General features: G+C 50.2%; 2 protein-coding genes across 4 annotated transcripts in view; one reads left to right on the top strand and one right to left on the bottom strand.

Moving 5' to 3' along the window:
* The window catches only part of ANXA11 (annexin A11), a 42203-nt gene extending 31806 nt beyond the window's left edge, over positions 1-10397 (top strand). For all 3 annotated transcript variants that reach the window (XM_070364650.1, XM_070364651.1, XM_070364652.1), the window contains 8 exons: positions 1264-1354; positions 1728-1807; positions 1942-1998; positions 4028-4121; positions 6490-6585; positions 7593-7651; positions 7851-7973; positions 9620-10397. In XM_070364650.1, coding sequence (XP_070220751.1) covers positions 1264-1354; positions 1728-1807; positions 1942-1998; positions 4028-4121; positions 6490-6585; positions 7593-7651; positions 7851-7973; positions 9620-9679 — 660 coding nt within the window. In that variant the 3' untranslated portion in view covers positions 9680-10397. The remainder of the gene's footprint in view (positions 1-1263; positions 1355-1727; positions 1808-1941; positions 1999-4027; positions 4122-6489; positions 6586-7592; positions 7652-7850; positions 7974-9619) is intronic.
* A 5515-nt stretch (positions 10398-15912) lies between these two features.
* Positions 15913-27845, bottom strand: PLAC9 (placenta associated 9). Its single transcript, XM_005899383.3, has 4 exons — positions 27624-27845; positions 18295-18392; positions 16788-16917; positions 15913-16421 (listed from the first exon to the last, which is right to left on the bottom strand). The coding sequence occupies exons 1-4, from the start codon at positions 27685-27687 to the stop codon at positions 16411-16413; spliced, it is 303 nt and encodes a 100-aa protein (XP_005899445.2). The 5' UTR covers positions 27688-27845; the 3' UTR covers positions 15913-16410.
* Between the last annotated feature and the right edge of the window lie 31 nt (positions 27846-27876).

The raw sequence follows: 27876 nt of genomic DNA, 5'->3' as shown, positions 1-27876 counted from the left end.
CTTGTCTGTCCATGGGATTCTCCAGGCAAGAATACTAGAGTGGATTGCCATTCCCTTCTCCAGGGGATCTTCCAAATCCAGGGATCGAACTCGAGTCTCCTACATTGCAGGCAGAATCTTTACTCTCTGAGCCACCAGGGAAGCCCAAGAAGCAGGAGAAGGATTTATTACTTGCAGCAAGTAAGAACATCAGGGGTCTTTCCCAAAGCAGTGTCTCCTGGAACTGCAAAATTGGGGAAATTTTAAGCTAACACATACATATTCATGAAGGGGCTTGAATGGTCCACAGAGTCCATACCTAAAAAGGTCAACATCATCATCCCTTAGGTTCCAGTTGTTCTGGTGGTTGAGTGCCCAAGGGGGTTTAAATTCTGTAGAACAGCTCAAGAAAGTGCTTCGGGCTTGTCTTTACCATTGACGCAGAACCCAGGGTCTTTACATATGTTTTGTTATCTTGCCTATTGCTCTGTTGTTCCTTAAGGACAAGTACTGTGGCCAGGCTTAGGTCACAAAATGGTTTAGGCCAGAAATGGTTTCTCTTATGTCAAGAAAGTCCTTCCTCATTCTCTTGCTGCCAGGACACCTACCATATGTGCCCCCAGTATCACTCCCATTTTATGGTCAAGGAGCCAGAGGCACAGAGAGGTGAAGTAACATGCCGAAGGTCACACAGCTAGTGATCATCAGAACCAAGAGGCAACCCGATGCAGAAGCCAGGCTACTGACCCTGTCCCCTGCCTCCTCACTGTCCCTTCCTCAGCTGTCTCTTCCATCCTCAATGTTGTTCCCTTTCCTTAGGTGTCTCCAGATGCTCCCCTCTCCACTATGGGAGTCAGGTTTTCCCACATGTTCATGCTCTTGCTTTCAAACCGTTTTCTCAGTTTGTCACCTTATTCATGGACTGAATTGGAATAAAACAGATCTAGGTCCGCCTCTCAGCCCCACCATTTACAGTGTGGTCTTGGACAAGTCACCACACTTCTCTGATTTCTTGGTGTCCTGGAAGATGGAATGGGGATAATCCTTCAAATGGACCTCTATTTGTCACCATGTTGCTATCTTTCCTGGGACTTTCCTGGGACTGTGTGGGGAGTTTGGCTGCTTCAGGCCAGGGTAGCAGCAGCAGCGTGACAGGTGGGTCTGTGTCTGTGGCCTTTCCCACTGGGGTTTGTTTCCTGCGGGATCATGGCACCTGCTCTCCCCTGCGTGCCAGCAAGGAGGCTGTCACAAGCTCCTGCTCTGTCATGCGCTCTGGCTCCGCAGGGGGCGGGCACTGATGAAGCCTGCCTGATCGAGATCCTGGCCTCCCGCAGCAACGAGCACATCCGGGAGCTGAACAGAGTCTACAAGACAGGTGAGGCTGGCCCCAGGGCCTCACCCGCCTGGGCCACACCCTCTCCCTCCAGGGGCCTGAACTCTTCCTTCCTGACCTTGTCTCCTCATCTCCTGCCATCCCTAGTACACTGGGCTTCCATCCCAGGCCCAGCCCTGCTTGCTGTTTACACAGAAGCAGGTAGCTGGGGTTAAGGGAGGGCTGAGGGAGAACCTGGGCGTGACTAGGGCCAGGTCAGCCTGGGAGTCATAGCCCTCCTGGTCTCCAGCTGTATGTTCCTGGGGGCCGGGTGGGCCACCTGTCTCCTCGTGCCAGTGCTCACTGTTGGCTGTGTGCAGTGGGCAGCTTGGTCCACGGAGCTACAGGGTGGCCCTTCCCTGCATCTCCCTTTCAGAATTCAAAAAGACCCTGGAGGAGGCCATTCGGAGCGACACTTCAGGGCACTTCCAGCGGCTCCTCATCTCTCTCTCTCAGGTACTTTCCCAGGGCAGAGCTTGGGCCTACGGTAGGGAGAGGTGGACGTCTGAGTCACGGGGAAGAGGAGCAGGGATGGAGGGAGGGATGTGACTCCAAGGAGTGCCCTTGCCTCACTGCCTGCTTCCTTTCAGGGAAACCGGGATGAAAGCACAAACGTGGACATGACCCTTGTCCAGAGAGATGTGCAGGTGAGTGTGATGGCCGCTTCCCTGGCTTCCTGAGCAGGGGCGTTTCCCACTTCCGTGTGTTATGAGGGGTGGAAACAGCAAAGATTAGGAGTGGATTCCAGACTCTCTGAGTTTCACAGGCTCTGCTGCTTATCAACTGTGTGACCTTGAGCGGGTCACCCCACCTCCATAGCCTTCAGTCTCCTGCCCTGTAGGAGGGACCATGTGGGATAATATTAACAGTTGGGAGATCAGTGATGGATGTGGGATTTCATGTGACTCGGTACTTGTCTTGTGTTTGATTGACTAGACCATTATTCTGTTAAGCTTTTGATTTGAACCTAGAAACCAGCTGCCATGTTAGTTGTGTAGCCTGAGAATTCTGCCCTTGTCCCCAGCCTGGTGTGAACTGCAGACCAAAATGGGAACTGTCTCTGGCCGTTTCCTCTCTTTGTCCAGGCATCCAAGCGCCTCTCAAGAGGAGTTTGGGTTTCCCACTGATGATGTCAGACCACCGTAGCAGTTCTGGTTGGAGAGGGCCCTGGCTTCCTGGTGGGCTGGCGGGCACCAAGGTGTCCAGGTGAGGACACTGAGGCCCAGGAAGGCAGAGCTGTGTCCCAAGAGACCTGGAGGCAGAGCCTGGACAGAGGCCCAGACGCCTCGCTCACTCCCTGTGCCCAGACAGCGCCTGCCCCTGCCCTGGTCCCGGACCCCTCCTTAACATCTCCCTGGCTTGGGACCCCCATTTCCATAACTGAACTCAGGGCTGGACATCCTCAAAGCCCCAGGCTCTGGCCTTGGCCCTGTGGGGATTTTCCATTGCTGTTTCCTGTCCAGGCCGTTTCTTAGCTCAGGCAGAAGTTGCCTTGGTTGAAGGGTTTCGTGCCAACTACTCTGCCTTCTTACCTCTGGACCTGCTTGGCTTCACCTTGATTTGTGGGGTCTCTGAGCCCCTGATGGGCACCTTCTGCCCTCAGACATTTGTGCCTTTAAGTCCACGAGCTGCTGCTACCTGAGGCTCGGAAGGCACTTTGGAGCTGTCTGGTTCAAAGGTTACCAATTGGCATATATACTGAGCTTAGACCTTAAGAGGAAACTGCACATTCTTCCCATTTACAAACATAAAGTGGTGTATGCAATGAAATGGTAGGCACCTATCACATGAAGTCCCACATCCATAGCTGCGATCTATCAATTGTAATAGTTACTGTCTTATGTGTTTCCGCTTCTAGATAGGGAAATTGCCTTTAAGATGAGAAATTTCATATGGACATCTGGATTTCTGGCTCCCCTGGTAGCTCAGTTGGTAGAGTATCTGCCTGCAGTACAGGAGACCCAGGCTCAGTTGGTAGAGAATCTGCCTGCGGTGCAGGAAGCCCAAGTTTGATCCCTGGGTTGGGGAGATGCCCTGGAGAAGGAAATGGCAATCCATTCTAGTATTCTCGCCTGGAAAATTCTAGGGACAGAGGAACCTGGCAGGCCATGGGGTTGTAAGAGTTGGACACGACTTAGCAACTAAACCACTGCATGAAAAGTGGATCTGGGGGCTGTGAGCCTTGTTTCTCTGTCCTGTTCTCAGCTGAGAAGCACCTCTGTGTAGTCCCCATGGTCCCCACCACTCTCCGGCCTTAAACTGCCCTGATTCCTGCATTTAAGTTCCCAGTGGCCCCTTCGGGCTTTCAGGTTGGTGACCCTGAATCTAATTCACGCTTCCCACGTTAGAGCTGAGAGCACTGAGAGGGCCAGTGACCTGTCTGGAGTCCCGTGGCAAGAGGGTAGTCGAGCTAGAGCTGAGGCCTGTGTTCTCCTTTGTGCTGCTGCCCCTTGGTTCCTTGCCTGTCCCGGACCCAGCGGCCTTGGCTCTCCTGGCCCAGGGGATGTGTGGATGGCATCTGTCTCAGCACAGTGAATGGAACTCAGCTGGGGCCCTGCCCCCCTTTCCCACCCCTCTGGGCTTCAGGGCCCAGAGATTCTGCCCAGCTGTCCTAGGTGACCTGGGCCTGGAGTCAGGGGTGAGGCCTGCATGCCTATCTGTCCATCTTCTGTCCAGGAGCTCTATGCAGCCGGGGAGAACCGCCTGGGAACAGATGAGTCCAAGTTCAATGCGATTCTGTGCTCCCGGAGCCGGGCCCACCTGGTGGCAGGTAAGGCTGTCCTGGCTTCCCTGTAGCCAGGAAACGGATTGCAGAAACACTTGGCAGTTCCTCACTGCAGGGGCCTTTCACTTCCTTGAAAGAGCCCCCTAGTGGCGATTTACAGGATTTTATCAGCATGTTTCCAGCGTATGCTGGCATCTGGTTCTGAGGAAAGCGAGGGAGGAGGTGAGAGAAAGGGGGTCGTCCTGATGGTTGGTATCTTTACCTGCTAGAATTTTTTCAGAGTTTTTTTGTTTGTGAGCAGTTTTTAATTTCTTTTTTTTTATTGAAATATAGTTGATTTATAATGTTGTGCCAATCTCTGTTGTACAGCAAAGTGAATTAGTTTTACACATTTATACATTCTTTTTAAAATTTTCGTTTCCATGGTTTATCCCAGGAGATTGGATATAGTCCCCTGTACTATACAGGTGGAGGCCCTGCTGACAGTTGCATGGACTTAGGTGTCTATCTTGAATAAAACAGGGAGCCAGTGGAGGGCTCGGTGTGAGGGAGGGGTGTGATTTGACTTAGGTTTTGCAAGTGTACTGGCAGTTGTACTGAGAAGAGTGATGGGGTCTGTGGTGAAGAAGGAAACCAGTTAGGAGACGGCTGCGTCAGTCCAGGGGAGCAGTGATGGTGGTGTGGACAGCTGGTAGGGGCCGGTGGTGAGAAGGGGTCAGATCCCGGCTCTGTCTGCGGATGAAGTGGATGTGGGGTGTGAGAGAGAGAAAGGACCCCGGGATTTGTCCCCGCTGTGCCAGTGGGAGAGGGCAGGGCCCTTGACTGAGAGTGGGAGGCTTTAAGGAGGGAGGGAGCCAGGAGCCACAGATGCCGTGCAAGCCTCTAGGTTTGTGAGCCCGGAGGGCTGAAGAGGTCTGGCTAGAGGTGGAAGTTTGGGAGCTGAGTGGGTTGAAGGAGTTTGAGGCCCCGGGACTGCCTTGGGAGGGAGCGCAGCGGTCTGAGGACAGGGCTCTGGCCATGGCAGGAGACTTAGGAGGGACACCCAGAGAAAGGGGTGTCCTAGAGGCCAGCAGGGTCAGCGTATAAGAGGGCAGGTGAGGACGGAGAACAATGACCACACCTAGCCGCGGGGTGGGGTCTCCAGCACCCACTGTGTGCGTGCACTGAGCCTTTAATAAAGGCCAGTGGACGCCATTCTCCCACTTTACAGATGAGGAAGGGGGTGAAGGGCAGCCGGGGAAGTCAGGTACCCAGCTGGTAATGTGGCAGAGCTGGCGTTTGCCCTCAGCTGCCTGCCTCCACAGCACACACGTGAGCCTCTGCACTGCACTGTAATGGAGCGTGTGCGCACACATGTTCATCTTGGTCATTAGTTATTTTTATAAGTATGAAATGTGTTTGTAGCACATCAGAACTGCACGAATGATACTAGTCAGGAGAAAAGAGCTGAGCTGAGTTGGGCACAGAGGTAGGAGGAATCATGATTCTGATATGCACACGACAGCAGTTTGGAGAAGACAGAAACTGAGACCCTGGCCAGGGAAGAGGAGGTTATATCCTGGGGGCAGAGCTCAAGGTAGGACCCGGGTCTCCATGGCTCCACCTGCCTCTCTTGGAACCCGTGGGTGCTCAGCCCAACCCAGGGTAAGCTGGGGTGCCAGAGTGGTGGTAGCTTACAGTCAGATTGAGAAAGACTGACGCACAGAATGGAGAAGGGCTGGGACTGGAAGTGGTGGGTCTGAGAAGAGCGTATTGGTGTCAGGGCTCCTGGACAGGGGATTGTGGTACAGTGGGTAAGCGGAGGCGCTGGTAAGGGGACTGAGTGAGCAGGCGGGGGGGCGGGGGAGTGCACTTGCCTGGGGGTGAAGAACCGGCAGACTTGAGAACTGGGCCAGTGTGGTCACTGGGACCGCCTAGGGTGCCAGGAGCAGAGTGGGAGGGGCTCTGGGAGGAGGCAGAGCTCTCACCATGCGTCCTGTCCGAGTCAGCTCGGGCTGCCATAATAAAATACGACGGGCCGGGTGGCTTAAACAGCAGAAATCTATTTTTTCCCAGTTCTGGAGGCCAGAAGTCCAAGATCAAGGTGCCGGCAGTGATGGTTTCTCTTGAGGGCTCTCTCCTTGGCTCGCACGTGGCCCCTCCTTGCTGTGTCTGTGTATGCTCTTAGCTCTGTGTTTACAGCCCTGGTGTTTGCTTGTGTGTTCAAATCTCCTTTTCTTATAAAGACACCAATCAGATTGGATTCGGGCCCATGCTGAGGGCCTCATTTTAACTTAATTACCTCTTTAAGGACTATCTCCAAGTACAGTTAAATTCTGAAGTCCTGGGAGTTGGGACACTTCAACAGAGGAATTTGGGGCAAGCGTCAGGGACAGAATTCAGTTCATAACGTGTCCCTCTGTCTTCCCACTAGTTTTTAATGAGTATCAGAGGATGACAGGACGTGACATTGAGAAGAGCATCTGCCGGGAGATGTCCGGGGACCTGGAGCAGGGCATGCTGGCTGTGGGTAGGTGTCTCAGCCCGCCTGCTGGGGCCTGGGGTGTGTTGTGAGTTTTCTGGGTGCTCACCCACCCTCTGGTTGAGGACGAGCATAGTGAGAGGGTCCAAGATTGTTAAATCCAGCTGCCAACGCAGTGAAATCAGGCTGCTTCCTGGATCACTGTGTAGTTGTGCCCCCAGCGGTCTTGTTTGTATTTCAAGCCCAGCCCCGGGGAGGGAGCTGCAGTGTGAGCACCAGTGGGAGCACGACCAGCCGCTCTCCGGGAGGAAGATGACTCACATCCTGCCAAGTCTTCTCTAAAAATACATCCCTGCAGGCAGTTGTCAGATGTTTGTGATGGAAACACGTGGAAAGATTTTTTTTTACTTGCAACAGCAAAACAGGCCCTGGCTGAGGAAAGCTGGCGTAGCTCCCAGGACGCTGTGCGCTTCCCACAGTGCCTGGGTTCTGTCCTCCAGAGCAGGGCCTGGCAGGCTCTAGGCCAGTCCTCCCCCAGTCCTCCCCCAGCCCTCCACCTGAGGGTTTGGCCCCTCTTTATACCCACTTGGGACTATCACAGGTTGTCCATCTTCTGCTTTGCTTTTCTTGGAGCTTTCTCAATGGGACAGGTTCCCCTGTGTCCCCCATGGTAGGTATCATGGCCTGAGAACCCTAGTTAGATATTCATTCTGCTCAGACATCCTTCCCCCCAGTGTCACGCCATCCCAACAGGTCCCCTCCTGCCTGAGCAGCTGTATGATTCCTAACTACCATCCACATTCCTTCCCTACACAGCTTCCTCCATCACACTGGTTACCAAGAAAGGGGTTGTATTGGTGTCCAGGCTCTGCCTGTTTCTATTCCAGAGGGCTGGAGCCAGGATCGTGGGATAATTGAGCCTGAAGGAGATGAGGGAGGAAGATGGATGCAGTGGTGTGTTTGATGGACACTCGGCCTTCTAAGAGGAGGCTGTGTGCACCATGCCCCCCTAGACTGAGTTTTCTGCAGATCAACTTATGCTTTCTCTCTTCCAGTGAAATGTCTTAAGAATACCCCAGCCTTCTTTGCTGAAAGGCTCAACAAGGCCATGAGGGTAGGTAATCCCCAGGTGCAGGGTCTGGGTGAGGGGGGTATCTCAGCCCATCCTGTGATTGGGACCTTGCTCAGGGGAGGAAGCTTGAGGAAAGCCAGCCTTCCTCCAGAAGGGGCGGGGAGGGGCCCAGGGCCCAGGAAAGGTAGGGACTGGATGTTGAGGAGGTCCATAGCTCACGCCCTTGGGCCACTCTCTTTAGGGAGCCGGAACCAAAGACCGGACCCTGATCCGCATCATGGTGTCTCGCAGCGAGATCGACCTCCTGGACATCAGAGCAGAGTATAAGCGGCTGTATGGCAAGTCGCTGTACCACGACATCACGGTACGGGCCTCCGGGGGCCGTCTGGGCTGTCTGCCTGGCCGCTCCCCCTGTCCCCTTTGCTCCTCCTCCTCACAACTCCTATGGGCTTGGCCTCAGCCAAGCGTGGGCTTCTCATCTGTGGTCCTCTACTTGCCCTCGTCAGCTTTCACTTGTTCGCCTGCATGCACAGCAGCAGCTTGTCAGCTCCTGATGGCAGGGGGAGTCTTGACCTTGTTCTCGCCCCACCCTCCATCCCAGCATCCAGCACAACTGCTGTTCAGGAAATGGTTGGCAGAGGAGGGTCCACAATCAGCACGAGAGACTCACAGTACCACCCCCCCACACACATGTACACCTGGGGCCTGGCCTTCAGAGTCCAGCCACCCTGTGGGTCTGGCATCCATCAGTGAGAACTCAGGTCCCAAGCCCCCCAGAGGGTGCATGGCTCTGGCTCCCTGACGAGTCACCTCTTTCAGCTTTATGGTGGGGGCAGCACAGGAAGGCAGTTCAGAGCAAGAGATCGGGGGTCACACCACTTGGGGTCCAGTTCTTGCTTTTCTATTAATATTCGCTCACTGTGTGATCTCACACAGCTTGCATAAACCTCCCTGAACCCTAGTTCCATCACCCTTAAGATGACCCCACCCCAAAAGTGTTGGATGTTGAAGGGAGTGGCCCATGTGAAGCGTACTGTACGACATGTGCGTGTCTAATAGACTTGAAGGGAGTGGCCCATGTGAAGCGTGCTGTACGACATGTGCGTGTCTAATAGACTTGAAGGGAGTGGCCCATGTGAAGCGTGTTGTACGACGTATGCGTGTCTAGTAGACACTAGTGCCTCTTTATCACTGTGTGCCAGGGACAGTCTGACAAATTGATTCCTATTGCAGAGCGGTGGGGAGGAGGGGCTTCTGATAGTCAAATTCTGAACTCACATGAATCCTGAAATTGAAACTGCCACACCCAGGCCCTGATTTCAGACTCACTGGTGTTTGATGTTGGGCATCTTTTTGAGAGAAGCTTCTCTCTCTCTCCTTGGCTATAGAAACAGTGCTGCCGATAGCAGTCTTGTGTGTGTCAGTAGGCTGTGGGCATCTGGAATAAGGCATAGGCCTTGCCCTCAAGGAAGAAAATGATCAGAAATTAGCTCACTGTGGCCTTACTTCTAAGTGCAGTGGACAGTTGGAGGAGAGCTCAATGTGAACCGGGAACCAAAATGGTAACTGTCTCCTCCACTGGACGGTCGTATCACAGTAGATGACATTTCCGGTAGAGGACACAGTGGTGCCTTATGGTATAATCCCCGTTGAGTGCAACAGAAATGCACTGGGCAGAGGCCGCCATCAGTTAGACCTGGGTAGGGGTGTTTCTGGCTGTTTAAACATTTTTTGTGTTTGTTTTTCAAATTCTGACTTTGATCACTGGGGTGAGTACAGCTTTCAGTTTTTTTGGTGGAGGAGACTAGGGAGGCTGAGCTGCACTGTCCATGGTCCATGCACCTGTGAGGCCAGCATGTGAGCTGCTCACCTGCTCAGCAAAATGGGAAATTCCATAAGATAGGGCCACCTCTCTGTAAGGGCACTTTGGGCAGAAGAAAATCAAGAGCCAGGAAGCCAGAACTGGTCAAGCCTTTCTTAATTTGATGTCTTACTCCTTTCTGTGACCAGGGAGACACTTCAGGGGATTACCGGAAGATTCTGCTGAAGATCTGTGGTGGCAATGACTGAGCAGTGGCTGGTGGGTCACTTCTGTCCACCTGCTGGCAACAGCAATGCCAGGAAAAGGCCAAAAGAACGTTTGTCTGTTTCTAACAAATCTACAAAGTAGCCCCCAGGTGTCACAGTTCAGACCAACTGTAGAGCCTTGGCCCCATCTCCTCCCCCGCCCTCGATCCGTGCATTGTGCTTGTGCCGGAGAACCTAGTCAGTCTCGAACTCTCTCAGGACGCCTCCTCCCCATCCCGACCCCTCACAGCCTCTTGCAGCTAAAGTAGATGTTTTGTTTCCTGACTCATGCAGTCATTCCTCTTTGCTTATGGTTGAAACTCTTGGCTTCCTTCTAGTCATGTAGTTTTGTATGTTTAGAGGTTTTTTTTTTTAATATATAGTTGCAGACAGTTGCATACACATCTTTGCTGCATACAAAGTTTGGATAAAAGAGGTGGGGGGTTGGAGTGCCATGTCTTCACTGAGGAGTAAAAGGGAAAACCTTTCAGGATAGACTCTGCATCTGGTGAAAATGTGTCATGAGCTTTGTTATTGCCAAACTCACTCCTTTTTAGAAAAGAAAAGGCCAGAAAGTCATCTGTTCTTTCTTCTACACAAACCACAAGAACAAAGCCAGCTCCCTGCCAGTGACAGGGCTTCTTGTAATTGAGAATGTGCCTTAAACCTGAATGTTGATGGCCAAATGCTGTTTCCAAATTAAAGTCAGCCAGCTCTGGAACGTTCTGGAAGTGTTTTCCTGGTGCCAGTTTGCTTTCTCATGCTTCATGACTCTGCCCTGTAGCTTAGGGGTTCCATCCTTATTAACTCGTGAAAAGTTATATGGCTTTAAATAGAAACTTGTGCTTAGGAAACCCTGAATGTAAGTAATTTGCAGGGACTGGGCCTTAAGGACATGAGAAATGGGGGTTCCTGAAATCTTTGCTCAGGGCCTGGATGCTGAAAAGGCACACAGGGTTGTGGGTAAGACGTGGGTACAGTGAAGTCCACTAGGGCAAGGAGGAGGAGTGTGGTCCTTCCCCCAGGTCTGGAAGGAAGGCCACAGGCATAAGGGAGTGTGCATGACTCCTGGGGGTAGCTTTACAGCAGAAAGTCGGAGAGGCATGAGATCAGCTCCTCCCCGCAGGGACGCTTCGGTCTGAAAGGGGGCTCCAGGCTGTGGTCTCACGGTGGGCCCTTTGCCCCTTTGTTGGTCGTATCAGGAGAAGTCGAGTCCAGAAGGGGCAGACTTTGTAGAAATCGTTGTGTCTCATCCAGAAGCCCAGAGCTTGTCTTCTGGTCAGTGGTCTCCACTCCCTTCCTGGTTTCTTATGTTGAAAGTTTAGAAAGGAGAGAAGCCAGAGGCTAGGGTGTGAGCCCAAGTCTGCTGAGCCCTAGCAAGGGCCCTAGGGAGCGCCTTGTCCACAAAGTAGACATCTGCTTTGGGACACCAGTTTGTTTCCTCCCTGCCTTCTGGACACAGAAGAGGAGATGGCCTAAGGGGCATGAGCTGGACAGAGCCTGGTCTACCCTACCAGAGAAGGCTGCTGTGGGCTCTGGAATGGAAGGCAGGCAGGCCCTGCTTGTCAGTTCAGCTCTGCCTCAGTTCCTGTGCCTGGAGGCCCTTGACCAAGATCCAGCATGCTTGCCCATCCTCGTGCTTTGTCAGGGAGTTATATTCCTAGCATAGAAATCAAGCAAAATCATTCCCCCAGGCAGATACTAGCTTAAAATGTTTGCTTCATCAAACCTGAAAGCTCTCTGCTTGTGTTCTTCTAAAAACAAGGACATCGTTTCTCATTCCTCCACCTGGCCCTATACAGGGTTCACTCTCAGCAGAGGATCCAATCAGTCAAGCCCCCAACTCTACAAGGGGCTCTTATCCCCTCCCACTCCTTGGAAAACTCACTTTGGCCTAATACTGGTGTCCACTCTGAACCCAGTGCAGCCCCGAAGCAGAAATAACCCTGGTCCAGGAGTCAGGCATCCCTATTATGGCCTCAGCTCAGCTACTGATTGGCTGTGTAACGTTGGGTAACTTACTTCTCCTCTTTGGGCCTAAAATGAAGGGGAGACTAGATCAGAGCTTCTTAAACTTCATTGTAGTCAGCAAAAATGGTAGAGTAGGGAACTTGAAAAGCCTATTCCTCCAAAAAAGTGACAAGATGGTAAAAACTGTCAGAATCAACTTTATGAGAAATCTGACAATGAACTGAAAGTTTGCAGCAACCAAAAATAAAAAGCTTTAAAAAAACAAAAACAGTCTTGGTAAGAGGGTCTTGGGGCATTCTCACTTACCCAGCCTTATCCTCCTCACCCCAGCTTGCAGCCTCAAGAACAGCATCCACAGTCCTTTATAGGTTCTTGGCAATGGATGGAGCAGAATGGACCTTGTTCTCAAGAATTATGGTTGGTTGTTTTGATCTGTCTGGTTGCTTCCAGGAAGACTGACTCAATGACTTTCTTGTATTTTACCTAATTCGGAACTCTCGCAAGGTGCAGGTGGCAGCCCTCAGGGACATTTGAAGGCAGTTTCATGAGCACTAATGCCTGGAGAGAGGGGTAACAGTTGGGGCAAATGGGTGACAGGTTGAAAAGTTTGGGGAGCACAGGCTGACAGTGTGATGCTTTGCAGAGTCATGGTTTTGGAGTGCTCCCACTAATTCCTGGGAATCTGGAAGGCCAAACGCATGTTCAGGGCTGGGCATATGCTCAGAAGACTTGCCTCTGGCAGACCTTCAGGCTCTGCGTTTGCAGGAAGTGAATGCTACTGCAGAGTCACAGACTGGCTGGCTGAGTATCAAAAGATTGCCTCCAGTACACACACAACACATACGTAAAGACTGGGAGATTGGGGTTTTGTTGTTCCAGGAGTTAAAGGAGATAACATTGAATCACTAGAGGCCATTAAGTTAGCTGAACAGATATTTCAGTGGCCACACTTGACAGAGAATACAAACTTTTAAAAATCAGTTCAGAAAGTCACTAGACAAGCTACAAGAAATTCAGCAGCAGCAACAACAAACTCAGGAAGGGGAAGAATATGATTTCCAGAGTTTTCACGTAATGTTCAAAAAATGCCCAATTTTCAACCAAAATTACAGGGCATGCAAGGAAACAAAGTATGACCCATGTACAGAAAGACAAGATCACATAGGTTCAAGAAGATATTTGAGAAAGCAGAAGAAGGAGTTGGCAAACTTCAAGATAGGTCAATTGAGATCTCCCAATCTGAGGAGAGAAGAAAACGGAGCCTAAGACCTGTGGGACATCATCAAGTATATCAACATACACATAATGGGAGTCATGGGAGAGAGAAGGCAGAAATATTTGAAGAAACAGTGGCTGGAATCTTACAAATTTGATGAAAGACATTAAACCACACATCCCAGGAACTCAAATCATAAGGGGTATTTTTATGAAGATCTCCTTTGAGACACATTATAACCAGAGTGTTGACAGACAAGGAATTGTGAAGTCAGCAATAGAGAACCGACTTGTCACATACAAGGGATCTTCAAAAATATTAACACCTGATTTCTTGTCAGAAACCATGGAGGCTAGAGGGTTATGGGATGACATATTCAATGCACTGGGAAAAAATGTCAACAGGAGTCCTGCTGCTGCTGCTAAGTCGCATCATTTGTGTCCAACTCTGTGCGACCCCATAGACGGCAGTCTACCAGGCTCCCCTGTCCCTGGGATTCTCCAGGCAAGAACACTGGAGTGGGTTGCCATTTCCTTCTCCAATGCATGAAAGTGAAAAGTGAAAGTGAAGTCGCTAAGTCGTGTCCGACTCCTAGTGATCGCATGGACTGCAGTGCACCAGGCTCCTCCATCCATGGGATTTTCCAGGCAAGAGTACTGGAGTGGGGTGCCATTGCCTTCTCCCCAACAGGAATCCTATATCTAGCAAAATCGTCTTCAAAATTGAAGGAAAACTTAACATTCCTGGGTGAACAAAAATTGAGACAAGTTTTTTGCTAGTAGACTATGAGAAATGCCAAAGAAAGTCCTTCAAACTGAAAAGAAAGGAGACTGTAATTAAAATCCACATGAAGAAATAAAACATTGTTAAGGTATTAACGTGGCTAAGTCACTTCAGTTGTGTCCAACTCTTGCCATCCTATGGATGCCAGGCTCCTCTGTCCATGGGATTTTCCAGGCAATAATACTGGAGTGGGTTGCCATTTCCTACTCCAGAGGATCTTCCTGACCCTGGGATTCAACCCGCATCTCTTATACCTCCTGCACTGGCAGGCAGGTTCTTTACCACTGTGCTACCCGGGAGGCCCATAAGTACTTTATATTTAAAGGGAGTAAATGCTCCAATTAAGAGGCAGATGTTGGCAGACCAAGGGCACACCCTAATAAAATTAACCCATCAAGACATAACAACTATAAATACATACACATCTAACAGTAGAGCCCCGAAAAGTCAGAAACATGACAATGGAAGGGAGGAGGAGTTAAGCAATAACACTTCACTTACCCTATTGGATAGAAGAGACAAAAGGAGTAAGATACTTAGGAATAAATTTAACCAAGGTGGTGTAAGACACACACACAAAATTCCTGTGCTCATGGATTAGAAGACAGTACTGTGGAGACAGCAATACACTAAAAATTGATCTATAAGTTCAATATGTATCAAAACTTCAACTGCCTTTTGTCCATGTGGACTGGCTGATCCTAAAATCCATAAGGAATTGCATGGAATTCCTTAAAAAGCCAAAAGAGTCTTGAACAAAGAGAACTCATAGTTCTTAATGTCAAAACTTGCCACAAAGCTGTAGCAATTCAGTGTGATACTGGCATAAAGAAGGTATATAGAAACATGGGCTAGAATTGAGCTGTAAACCTTATACTAGTGATTTTTGACAAGGGTGCCAGGGCCATTCAGTGGGGAAAGAATATTTTCTTCAACAACTATCCACAAACCAACTAATGAAGTTGAATCTTCACCTCACACCACATATAAACATTGACCTGAAATAGCTTTAAACAGAACAATGTAAGAACTAAAGCTATAAAAATCTTAGAGACAGGAATAAATAATTCATAACTTTGGATATGTCAATGGATTCTTAAGATTGATACCAAAAGAACAAGCAAAAAATAGATAAATTGAATTTCATCAAAACAAATTTGGATATCAAAGGACACTATCAAAATAAGACAACCCACAGAATGGGAGAAAACACTTGCAAATCATATTTCTGATAAAAGGTTAGTATCCACCTTAACATAAAGAACTCTTAGAACTCAACAGCAGAAAAACAACCTAGTTTTTTAAATGGGCAAAGGATTTGAATAGACTTTCTCCAAAAAAGATAACAAAAGTGACTCACAAACATGAAAAGATGTTTAGCATCACTGCTGCTCCTGCTGCTGCTAAGTCGCTTCAGTCGTGTCTGACTCTGTGCGACCCCATAGACGGCAGCCCACCAGGCTCCCCCGTCCCTGGGATTCTCCAGGCAAGAACACTGGAGTGGGTTGCCATTTCCTTCTCCAATGCGTGGAAGTGAAACGTGAAAGTGAAGTCGCTCAGTCGTGTCCGACTCTTAGCAACCCCATGGACTGCAGCCTACTAGGCTCCTCCATCCATGGGATTTTCCAGGCAAGAGTACTAATCATTAGGTAAATGCAACTTAAAGCCATGAGATACCACTTCACATCTAGTGTGATGGCTGTCATCAGTGAGACGTGTTGGGGAGGATAAGGAAAAAATTGAAAATCTTATATATTGCTGGTAGGAACATAAAGTGGTACAGTTGCTATGCAAAAATGGTGAATCTTCAAAAACAAAGAGTTACTATTTGACTCAACAATTCCATCCAAAAGAAATGAGAACACATACCCACCCAAACTTAGGCATGAATGAATGTTCATAGTGTTATTCAGAATACCCCCAAAGCGCAGACAACCCACGTCCACAGATTTGATGAATGGATGAATAAAATGTGATATAACTACATAATGGAATATTATTCAGCTGTAAACAAAAATGAAGTATTTGATACAACATGGATGAACCTTGAAAACATGGTAAGTGAAAAAATGTCAGACACAAAACATTAGTGATTTCCAAGGGAGGGTGAGAGAGGGGATGGAAAAATGACTGCTTAATAGTACAGGGGGTGATGAAAATTTCTAGAATTAGGTGGTGGTGATTGCACAACACTGTGAATCCACTGAATCTGTACCATTTTAAATGGTTAAAGTTTAGAATTTTATGTGAATTTTACCTCAGTCAAAAAGGTAAAAAAAATTTAATGTGCACACACATCGCGGGGGCAATCTCATTAAAATGTAGATTCTGGGTAGGCCCTGAAATTCAGCATTTTTGATAAGCTCCCAGGTGACTCCTTTTTTGTTCACCCATGGCCACATACTGAGTAACAAGGCTACTCAGAGGGCCCTTCCACTGTGCTGCCTTAAAATTCTGGGCCTCGGGTGCCTCACCTCTTGAACCCACCCCTGCCCTGTCCATCCCTGCAAATAAGGAGAGTGGAAGCGTGCAGATGGACTGGTGCTCCTAGGTCTGAGTCTGCAGGGGTGCGAGCCTCAGGGCATGGGGACAGATGGAGAAGGGGCTGTGGCTGCAGAGGTCACTGTCAGCAGATACAGAGAGGACCAAAGGAGTAGGTTTTATTTTGCACAAAGCTGAGGAAGCCAGGCCAGAATGCCTGTTCTGTTCTCGGAGGAGGGCTATTGTGTCACTGCCAGCTGCTGGGCGGCTCCAGCTCTGGTGCTCAAAAGCGATCTGAAAGAGAGGGGGCAACCTGGGGGGTGAGTGAACGGGTACTGACTGCTGCCTGCCCTCCCCTGCCAGTCCCCCAGGGACTCCTGTGCCAGGAACACAGAGCTCAAGGAGGAGGCAGCTGCTCCGAGTTAGGGTGGTGCTGAGAGTGGAACTCTGCCAGGTGCCCTTTCCTGATGCTGGGTTACAGCAACCCCGGGGTGTGGGCAGACCACTCTGTTGGGGCGGGGAGGGGAGATTCCTCCCAATTCTGTCCCAAGGAGAAGCTGGGGACTCCCTGGCTTGTCCAGGTTACACGAAGTGGCGTAGTCGTCCCCACCCTGCTGCCCAGTCCCAGAGGCTGTCATCTCCGCTCCCCAAGCTGCTCACCATCTCCATCTCCCAGGAGGTCGGGGATCGGGCTGAAGGGCCCCGGGGGCAAGTTCCAGGCCAGCTCCTCCAGCTGACCCAGCAGGCCTTTGACTTCTGCCTCCAGGTGCTCCACCGTCTTCTCCACCGTCTAGAGTGAGGAGAGAAGGCGGAGGACAGTAGGGGAGTGAAGACAAGAGTGGGGTCAGTCTTGCTTCATCAGCCACATCCTCCGGAGCCCGTGGCAGCAAGTAGGGTGCAGTGGGAAGAGAACTAGGTGCCAGGGGACCTGGGTCCTCCTGGTTCACGCACTGCCCCCACCTGCCTCTCAGCTCCCAGATGACAAGATTCGAGGGGCTCACTCAAGGCCACTCCTGGCTCTCGCGCTCAGGGGTTTCGCTTAATCACTGGTTTGGGGCGTGGATGGACTCGGATCCCTTTTCCGTTTTCAAGATGACACCCCTGGGAGCTCACATTTCTTTTGTTGCCCCGCCCCCTGGTGGCGACTCTGCCAAATGACCGTTTTGGCATTTTGAAATTTTCTTTATTCAGGGTTCTTTTTTTGTAAATGAACCCCTTTAGTAGTCTGGTAAAACCTATAGACTCCCATCAGAAGAATGCTTTCATTGAGAGAATAAAATATATAGGATTTCCAAGGACATGCTGCTACTGCTGCTGCTAAGTCGCTTCAGTCGTGTCCGACTCTGTGCGACCCCATAGACGGCAGCCCACCAGGCTCCCCCGTTCCTGGGATTCTCCAGGCAAGCACACTGGAGTGGGTTGCCATTGCCTTCTCCAGTGCATGAAAGTGAAAAGTGAAAGTGAAGTTGCTAAGTCGTGTCTGACTCTTCGTGACCCCATGGACTGCAGCGCACCAGGCTCCTCCGTCCATGGGATTTTCCAGGCAAGGGTACTGGAGTGGGATGCCATTGCCTTCTCCATCCAAGGACATACACTGCATTAAAATATTAAAGTATTTAAATTTTGATATAAAACGTATTACCTTAAGTAACAGCAGACTTAACAACTACTGAATTTTTAACACACTGATTAGAATAAATTGAGATATAAGTTGAGATATTCACAGTGACTATAATGATATGAAATTATCTGATTTCTGTTGATGACAAAGTCAAGGTACAATTGTTTTTTGTCTATAGTGAATGAGAGCGCTAAACGTTAGCTAAAGGTTTGTGAAATAAAGTGCACACAAGTTTATGGACCTCGAGTTACAAGCAGTAGCTGTATAACAAAACACAGCGACTGAATTTCCAGCTTCTCATCTGGTGAATATGCAGAGATCCCCCGCTGGGGGCAAGCAAGTTCCCAGGGGAGGCAGGGTCTGTTGGGGGCTGGCAGCCTAACAGTACAGGTAGGGCATGGAGATGTTTAACATGGTGGCCAGGGAGCAGGACTGGCCTAGATCGCCCCAATTTTCAAAAACCAGATTGGCTTGAGCCCTCCAAAGCCACCACCAGCCTGGCAGATGGTCCTGAAGCTGCATGTCTTCCCAGGTCACCCTCATTACCTCCTCTATGACGTCCAGCCGACTGTGGACAGCCATGTATGTGTCACACCCTGTGCTCTGAGCCGAGTCTCCTCGGGAGGGGATGAAGGGTTCATCAGCTGTGGGAAAACAAGTCTTGTCACTGTGGGGCCCTTGGTTTCCCTGTAACATTAGAGTCTCTTACAAAGTACCTGGCTCAAAGGAGGTGAGTCCAGGAAACAGTCCAAAGAGAAGCAGAGAGGGCCAGGATGTGAATGTAGGGCTACCCTACTCATTCATCTCTAGGGCCATGGTCACCTACAGACCCAAGCGGGCATCCTCAAGGAGGTGCGGCCTGAACTGGGTAAGAAAAGGAAGGGAAGGAATGTTTTAGCCAGAAAGAATGAATGTGCAAAGACAGACATGAGGTAGCGTGGTTCAGTGCAGAAACCCTTGGGTGTCTGGAGTGGCTGGAAAGTACCAGGTGGCTGGGGGATGAGACTAGAGAGGTGGATGATGGAAACAAAGCTGGGGTCCTAATCAATCATGATGTTTGTTTGGGGGGTTATTTTAACAGGAGAGTCATGTAGTCGTATATGAATTTTTAAAATACAGAGAATGAATTGGAGAGATTCATCTTTAAAGGCAGGAAGTATCATAGTAACCGGTGTAAGAGCTGGTGAAAGGAGACAGCTGTAGGAAAAGAGGAAAAGTATGTGTGGAGATACTTTAGAAATAGCATTATGTGCCACATGGTGTGCTCAACAAATGCATAAACTCAGCCAACCTCTACAACCAATGACTATCCACAGTTTACACATAAGGAAATTGAGAGGGGTGAAGGGATACATCCAGCGTCACACACCTAGTAAGTGGAAGCTCTGAGGCTCAACCTGTTTAACATCATATTCCTCCCCACCATTGGCTCCTCCTTGATTCTTCCTGGCACCAGCAACCTTCACACCAGAAGTCTTAGAGCCTGGTTTTGAGCTCAAGTTGCGGGGTTGGTGGCTCTGAGATGTTTTCAGGGCATCCAAGTTGGCTGGGTCCTTGGAAAACATGGACACTCAGGAAGGGGGACACTGCTCCAGAAACAAAGAGAAGCCAAGCACTTTAAAGAGGATGAAACCGCATGGCCTAAAGAGGCACTGGGGCCTAGCAAGATAAAGTCTGAAACACAGAGCAACAGAGAAGTTGATGCTGAATGCCATCCCAGCGCTTGGAGTAAAGAGGTGCCAGCAGACCAGAGTCGTTGCAGTGGGATGAGAAGGGAAGGAAAGGCCAAGAGAAGGAAACAGAGATCCTAGAAAACATTACCACCAAGCTTGGCTGTGAATGGAGATCAGATCACAAGGTCTAAAGAAGTGTTTATTGTTATTTCCAGGTTTTTAAGCATTGAAGAAACTAAACCATGCTTTTAGCCTGAGGACAGGAAGAACCCAGGAGGACTGAAAGAATGCATGTCCTGAAGAGATACGAGGCCACAGAATCCAGAAATGGTGGTGGGGTGGGGGTGGGGGGTCACACGTGGAAGGAAGAAAGAGGACATGCGGCAGAAATGGGTAAAAAGTTCTACTTAAAAGGGTCAAGAAGTTGAGCGAGTCCCACCTAATAACCGCTCTTCACTCGGTGAAGAGGGGAATCATCTGCTGAAAACTCATGCAGGGTTAGCAAAGAGGAGAGTTCGTTGTGAAGTTATTGGGAATTCTATGAGCAGGCTGATACACACAGCCACTAAAATGGGAGCCATGGCAAGAGTACTTTCACCATGGAAACTGACACATGCTTGTTTCTCAAGAGCCAGTGTATCAGCACCCCTGGGTAAGAAGCCTGAATAAACAGAGGGGGTGAGGAGAACGATGGAGGCAGTTAGGAGGATGGTAGGGAGTGACAGCGCCAAGGAAGCCCCACCCCGGCAGCTCAGCAGGTGGGTATTAGCAGCAAAGACAGATGGGTGGACAAGCTGAAACCTGGGAGTCCAGGGGATGAGTGTGGTGAAGGGCAACAGAAGAGAAAGGAGCTGAGGACTCAACCATCCAGGGCTTAAGTGGCTGAGTTCTGGAGTCTAGGCTGAATAAGGAAGGGGAAAAGGCCAATCAGAGGACTGATAATTGGGAGAAACGGAGGGGCTGAAGGCACTGGAGGTCTCGATGCAATGATGGGGGTAACAGAATTTACTGCATTTTTTAAGAGATACTGCAATTTTTAGCTTTGAGAGGTGGAGCAGCTTCACAGTGACAATACTAAGGCTGTGGGCATCTGAAGCAGAGTGGGGTAAGAGTTATTGGACTTGATCTTTGTAAATGCAAAACTCTTGTAACTCTAAAACCCCAGTGTTGACTGGGTTGCCCGAGGGGACATATAAAGTTGCCTAGAAGGTTGGCAGGCCTTGAAGTAAGGATGGAGATGATAAGCCATTTTGCTGGTGATGAATGTGTAACTCTGAAGGCTGGGTGACTTGTCCAAGATCACACAGTTGGCAAATGACTGAACCCCAAGCACCCTGGCCTCCTCCTGGCCCCACTAGCTGGTCAGCCAGCTGGTTTTCTGGAGCTCTGCCAGAGCCCCCATGCCCTAAGAGTCTCTGGTCCCAACTCTATCTGGACCCCAGGTCTTCCACACAGGGGTGAGAGCCAAGCACAGGGACAAAACTTCCTTTCACTCTGAGCGTCTTTAGCGGAGAACAATTTTGGTTTTTACTTTCTGCTTTTTATTACATCCATCCACTGAACTTAGAAAAACCACTTCAAAAAACACTGGTCTTCTTGTTGACTTTGGGGCGGGAGGGGATGTGATAGTGGCACTTTGGTTATTTTTTTTAAAGGAGCCTTTTAGAGATCTATCCTGAAATATTTATAGATACAATGCTATTGTGTCTTGGCTTTACTTCAAAATAATCCAGGCCTGGGAGTGGGACGAGGCATGGGCGGGAGTATTGGACATTGGTCAAGGTTGACCAAGACTGGTAATTGTTGAAATTGAGTGATGGCGTCATGGGATGGGGGTTGGAGGGTTCACTCTGCTATTCTACGTTTGTATGCATGGTTTGAAACTTTCCACAATATAAGGCAGTTGTCCAATGAGGTTGTCAGCAAAAAGTATGAGTCCCTGTGGGCTTTGTGCATTGATACAAAATGTTCTGGATGGGTGTTGGGGGGTGTTCTGAGAGACCCCACCTGGAGGGCTGTGCTCCATTCTGGGTCATTCACTGAGAGAAGGCTTTGGACAGGCAGAGGCAGGTCTAAAGGGGCCACTGTGAAGGAACTCCAGATGTTGACTCATATGTCTCAGCTAAGAAACCTGGGGTGCTCAGCTAGAGATAAAGGACTTGGAGGGGGCAAGCAGAGCTGTTCTCAGCCACACAGAGGGCTGCCTGGTCTAGGTCTGTGCCCACACACACATTCTGCAGGCTCCGCCCAGAGGAGCCTTTGGCCAAGCCTTTCCCTTGAACCCCACCTGCCCTCTCCCAGACCCTATACTCTCCTCCCCCTCCCCCAAGCACTTAGGCCAAGAGGAAGCAGGGTGACCCTGCCGGCCAAGCGGGGCTCTATCAGCCCTCTAAGTCACAAGCAACGTGAATCTGCTCCCCTTGCTCAGCCTAAAACACCCTGTTCTCTGCGTGTCTGTGATGAGGCCTGACTTGGCTCCTAGACCCCTCCAGGGAAGAGGCTGGGCTGAGGCTGCTCTCCACATCACACGGCAGTAATCCGTCGCATCTGGACACAACTGCGCCCTGGGCTGCGGCACAACTGTCTGTGAGCTCACCCAGGCCTCCCGGGGAGCTCTGCTGAGAGGGCGGGTAGGGGTTTGGGGGTGGGGGGTGGGGTGGCTGGGAAGAGCCCGGCCACCCTGCCCCGCCGCGCCCTTCGCCCACGGGGTTTCTCAGGGCGCTGACCTCAAAGCCTGAAAGCAGAAAGCACACTGCAAGCCTCTGTTCTCAGCCGCGCACTGGTGCGGCCAGTGGGAACTTCCTGCTCCCTGAGCCTCTGCTGCCTCCTCAGAACAAGGCTTTTGGGGCAGTGGGGAGGGCGAGGCGCTCCGGAACAGATGCAGCGCACCCAAGGTTCGTTTCTCAGACCTCAAATGAGCTACCAGGACAGAACCGCGATGAGTCTAAGGACAAGTTGCTTGTCTGCCCAGAAACTCCAGGAAGGCAAGAGTTAGGCAAGGACTCCCTTCGCACTGTCTTGCCAGTATGGAGCTCATGATAATGCCTGCCGGCCTCACGGGGCTCCAGGGAAACTCAAACCAGAGGAAGAAGAGTGGGGGAGGTGGCAGATTATCCCGCCTGACCACGGAGGGCCAAGGCTGCGGTTCCCAGTGTTCCCTTTCTCTGCTTCCCCCGTCCCCTGCCTGGCCAGTTGGGGAATGGACCTTCTTGGATGCAAGGTTGTTTTCCTTGGCCTGGCGCCTGCTCAGGGCCTGTGTGCACCCTGGACTGCGCCTCGGGTGGAACATCGTGAGAGCAGGCTGCCGGTGGCGGGTGGGGTGGGGCCAGAGGCCCAGCGCAGGCGAGGGGTAGACGCTCCGGTTAAAGGGGCGTGGCCACTGGACCCCCAGCCTCTGAGGCGGGAGTACGGCCCCCTCCCAATGACAGACATAGAACTTTTTTTCCTTTAGACCTGAACACTCACTAAGAAAGTGCACAACTCAATGATTTCTGATCCTGAAAAGTGCTGCTCTGACCAGCTACACTTGTAGCCTGGGGCTTAATTCTATGTGACCACATTCAATATAGTATCTAATAAATTTGACCACATTCAATATTTGTATTAAAATTTCTGCTTCATTCCAAACCAGTGTTGTTGTTGTTGTTTTTAAGCAGAAGAATGTTATTTTCAAACAATTATATGAAGAACTCTAATCTGTGGACCTGCTCTGGCTGAAACAGGAGAAGGCTGCTTAAGCCCCCTCAGAGGGAGCTCAGATACTGGGAAACTTGTATTTTGGGAGCGATATGTTTTCTCCCTTGTTCTCTGGTCATTTTCCAGAGGTGGATTTGAGCCTTGCCGGTGACTCTGAGAGCTTACCAATGCAGTCAGCGGGTGGTTAAAGTGAGGATACAAGCTGAGCTGCTGTAACAAAGAGCCCTCCCTCGCCCCCCAGTCATACACGTGTTTCTTTCTTTCTCACTTAATCAGTTCAGAGGTGGACTGGCTGATGCTCCGGGCTGGCAGGCAGCTCTGCTCCCCTCAAGGCCGTACAGGAAACCAGATTCCTTCTACCTCAGAATCCTACGTTTTTTAATCCACTGGGTTATAAAGTACTAGAACTTTCCTAAACCCCCACCACACCAAACCCTAGGAAGCCATCCAGGATAAACTTCTCTCCACATGCTGTGAACAGAACATGAGGTTGGGAGTCAGAGGAGTGGTCCCACCTCCACTGCTGGCTGACTGTGCTCTTTGCCTCTCACTCAGCTTCTTCTGCAAGGGATCCTCCCTGCCCTGTCTACTTGGCAGGACTGCTGTGCTGATTCAAGGGGATTCCACATTTGAAGGTATCTGAGAACTGCCGGATGATGTGCAGATGCCAGGTAAGGCATTCACCAGGTGGGTTGGAGACTGAGCAGGTCAGTGTAAGCCCCTGTGGTCTTCTCTCTCCACATGGAGCCAGTGTTCTTCACTAGGTAACCCTGGCTAGGTCTCCTCAAGGTGGGGAGGCATCTGCTCTGGGACTACACTGTACAGGGGTCCAAGGGGTGCTTGGGAGGGGCTTTGCCAACAAGCACACCGAGGCTTCAAGGCTGACCGGATTTTCTGGGCTCTGTTATAAGCCAGTCCCACTTGCTGGATCCTTGGTTTCTCCACCTTTAGAATGGGTACAGCCATACTCTATATTTGAATCCACTATCAATTTATGATCACATTACATGCCAAACTTTTTGTTCAGTGCTTACCTGCATTATTATCTCATTTAATTCTATCTATAAGCTCAGTACTCTTACATCACTTTTTTATAGATTAGAAAACCAAAGATCAAAGAGGTTGGGTCATGCCCAAGACTACACAGCTAGTAGGTGATGGGGACAGGATTTGAATCCTACCTGATTGACACTATGCTATGCTTTGGGAGTTCTGTGATGAGTTAAGGGCCTCCCATCTTGGGATCTCAGCTGCCTCCTCTGTAAAATGAGGGGCTGGACAAGCATGGGGCAAAAGGGACCTGTACCCACGACACCTGTGCACCTGTCCTGCGGCCCAACAAGAGCCCAAATGTGTACATTGGATCAAATTGTCTTTGAGAGGCTCACTCCCTGTCATCCATTTTTGTAAGAAGAAATGCAGTGATCCTTACCACGCATGCTACGTGCTAAGTCACTTCAGTTGTGTCCGACTTTTGCGACCCCCTGGACTGTAGCCTGCCAGTCTTCTCTCAGTCTTCTCTGTCCATGGGATTCTCCAGGCAAGAATACTGGAGTGGGTTGCCATGCCCTCCTCCAGGGGACCTTCCTGATCCAGGGACTGAACCCCAGTCTCTTGAGTCTCCTGCATTGGCAGGCAGGTTCTTTACCATTAATGCCACCTGCGAAGATGTCTCACCATAGCTCGAGCATCTTCTTTCACTCAAAGCAAAAAAGCAGAATCCCAATGGAAGACAGTCCACAGGGACCTGGAGTGATGGTGGATTCCTGTAGGCCGAGGCATGGATGAGAATGGCTAATGGGACTACGCTCTAGGACTTGAGACCCCTCTGATAGCAAAACAGAAAAGGAACTCAGCTGAAGTCTTAACTTAAAAAAAAAATTCTCTACAAATAACACAGAACTGTCTATTTCACTCAACACATAAAAGACTTTATAGAGCAATACGAAAAATCCTAATACCACAATTGAAAAGGCCAAGACAATTCGCAAGAATTAGAAATGACCAATATTCATTTGAAAAAAAAAAATTGAAAAAAAACCCCACCAAACTTGGCAGTAATCAAAGAAATTAAAATTAAAGCAATAAACCACATAAACCATCTTAAAGTATTCTTGCAAAAAAACTCTAATTGGAATTAGACAATGCTTCTAGATCTAATTCCCAGTTTATAGACAATATAGGGAAAAGGAGAACATTAAAATGACATATAGAAGATGCAATCAGCTAAAATTTAAATCTGAAAAGCTATACGACTAGCAACGCAGTTTCTTTACCAAATTTTAAGAAAAAAGAGAGAAAAGAACCTTCTAAAGAAACTTAAAACTTACTAAAAGAAACTTAATGGACATATCAACCAAAACCCAAATGTATCCACCTCGTTTGAATCAAACAGACCAAATATAAAACCATGACACCATTAGGGACATGAATCCTGACTAGATAGCTGATGATATTAAGGAATTATTGTCCACTTTTAGGGAGTGACAGTGGTATTTTAGTTATTAAAAGATTATTGATGCTTTAATAATACATAAGGTAATACATATAGATGAAAATACTTAGTGCCTGGAGTTTCCTTTAATCTGAGGGAGCAGAGAGAAGGTGGATTAGATGAATTAAGATCTGTCAGGAATCCATGGAGGTTCCTTACACTATTCTGTGTGTATAGCCAAAAGATTTGATAATCAACAGTTTAAAAAAAATGGTATAATTGTCTGAAGTCTGAAAGGTTATATAAAAAAATGTTCGAACACAATGTGAAATCACATAAATACATTTATACTTTCTTTTTTTCTTAATCTGAAGCAATGAGCACAATTAGGAAGAAAATAATGTTTAAAATGGCTTTAAGACAAAACTTATATACCAGTCATAGCTAAGGGGCCACAGAAGGTCAGCCACTGTGGGCAGTGGCCAGCTCCTCCCTCTGGGGGAGCACAGACTCAGCTTTGTCCCCTCAGCTCCTGGAGGTGGGGACTCTGGAAAGAGGGGGCAGGCGGTGGGCCAGGATGTAGGGGGTAGAGGGATGGCACTGTGGGCCGGGCTCTATGCTGGGTGGTCTCAGCCACTCCTCACTCAGCCTGTGAGGAAGGGGTTGTTGGTCCTCCTTTGCCAACCTCAGTGGAGAAACTGGCTCAGAGAGGTCAGTGGAGCTGTCTGAGGGCGCGAGGGAAGAAGCCAATGTGTGTTCACAGGTGTTCTGCGCTGGGCACTTCCCTTTCCTCCAGCTCTGTGGGTGGCTACCATTCTCCCCAACTTACAGAAGAGGAAACAGCTCCAGAGAGGTGGCATGACTCACCCAAGGCCACTCAGCCGGGGGCTGCCAGGAGCAGGACTGGCCTCAGCCCTTTCCCTGGTGCTCCCAGTTCCCTGCCAGGGGAGCTTCCATCCTAACACGGGGTACTTCCTCTGGCTCCAGGTGGATGGGGGAGCAGCCTGACAGAGGGCAAGGGTGTGGCTGAGGGGGCAGGAGACCTGCATGCCTGGGCAGACTGAGCCTTCCCCTCAACTGTACAGCTGTGAGCACCAGCTGTCTCTGGTTGAGGTTGGCAAGAGAGCTTGGGTAAATGTCAACTGTAAAGTGGTACATAAAGTGCAGAGTCTTGGGGTGGTGGAAGGAACATCTGTGCGTACAGTACAGTTAGTCCTTCTGCAGCCTTCCTGTCCGAGCCTCACCTGTGAGGGGACAGCTCTAAGGCTGCTGTCAGGGGAGCTAGAGGGGATAAAGCACTGCAAGGAACCCAGCCTGGAGCACCCAGAGGCCTTCCTGCGGCCTCCTCCCCACCCACCCAAGGCTGCTCCCGCCTTCTGGGAAGCTCTCCAAAAGGCTGACAACGGGTCTCCTCTCCTCTACTGCAGGACCTCCTCAGACTACCAGGCAGGTGAAGCCGAGACCTCCAGGGGCCGCCTGCCTGGCCCCTACAGCTGGGCCGGACCAGACCGGGGTCGTCTGCCTGCTGGAGCTCAGCATCCCAGTGAATTCCCCAGGAAAGGAGGCCTGGGTGCTTCGCAGGCCCGCCCCACCCTGCAGACCTGACCATTCACCTCCTGATCCTGGCCCCCTCCTCCCTCTCCTCCCCACCTGGGGCATTGGGTTTCTCCACCCTCTCTCCTTTTTTTGTTTCTCTCGGATCTTCCTCTTTTCCTCAATATCCTCTCTGCCTCTCTCCCCTTTCTCTTGCCATTTTAGTTCCTCTGTTTCTTTCCCACTAAACTCCTTTTTCTGTCCTCATACACAGTTCACACCCATCTGTTTACCTCCGATATCTTTCAGTCCCAGCCTCTCCCTTTCTCTCTTTATTCTTTCCTTTTTCTATGTCCCTCTGCCTTTTTCTGTTTCGTCTTTCCTTTTTCTCTCCCCATCGTTCTCTCTCCCTCCCTTTATCTCCTTCTTTCTCCATCTCTCTCCATCTGGCTCCGTTCCCATCTCCCTCCCTCTCTTCTGCTCCTTCCTCGAGGTCCGCGGTCTCCCTAGCCCTCGCCCCGCTCCCGGGCCCCACTCACCGGCGAAGGCGCCCGGGGCGCGGAGCAGGGCGAGCCCGGCCAGCGCGCAGAGCAGGAGCCGCATCCTGCCGGCCGGCGGAGCGCAGCGCCGCTTCTGCCGACGGCCGCCCTCCCCGCCCTCCCCGGGATCGCGCCGGCCCGCCTGGGAGGAAATGCTCGCAGTTCCAGCCAAGATTCCTGGGCGGCTCCGGGCTTTCTGGCTCCAGCGAGCCCGCCCCCTCCAGAGACCCCGCGAGCGGAGGGGCGATGTGCC

Source organism: Bos mutus, chromosome 28, assembly GCF_027580195.1.
Source record: "Bos mutus isolate GX-2022 chromosome 28, NWIPB_WYAK_1.1, whole genome shotgun sequence".
Taxonomy (NCBI): Eukaryota; Metazoa; Chordata; class Mammalia; order Artiodactyla; family Bovidae; genus Bos; species Bos mutus.
This window is presented reverse-complemented; position numbering and strand designations above follow the sequence as displayed.

Excerpts from the sequence above, each read along its gene's own strand:
- PLAC9 (XM_005899383.3), bottom strand. The coding sequence starts at position 27,687 with ATGCGGCTCCTGCTCTGCGCGCTGGCCGGGCTCGCCCTGCTCCGCGCC. Across the intron at positions 18,393-27,623 it reads CGCCCCGGGCGCCTTCGCCG|CTGATGAACCCTTCATCCCC; the intron begins GTGAGTGGGGCC and ends GTTTTCCCACAG. Across the intron at positions 16,918-18,294 it reads GGCTGGACGTCATAGAGGAG|ACGGTGGAGAAGACGGTGGA; the intron begins GTAATGAGGGTG and ends TCCTCACTCTAG.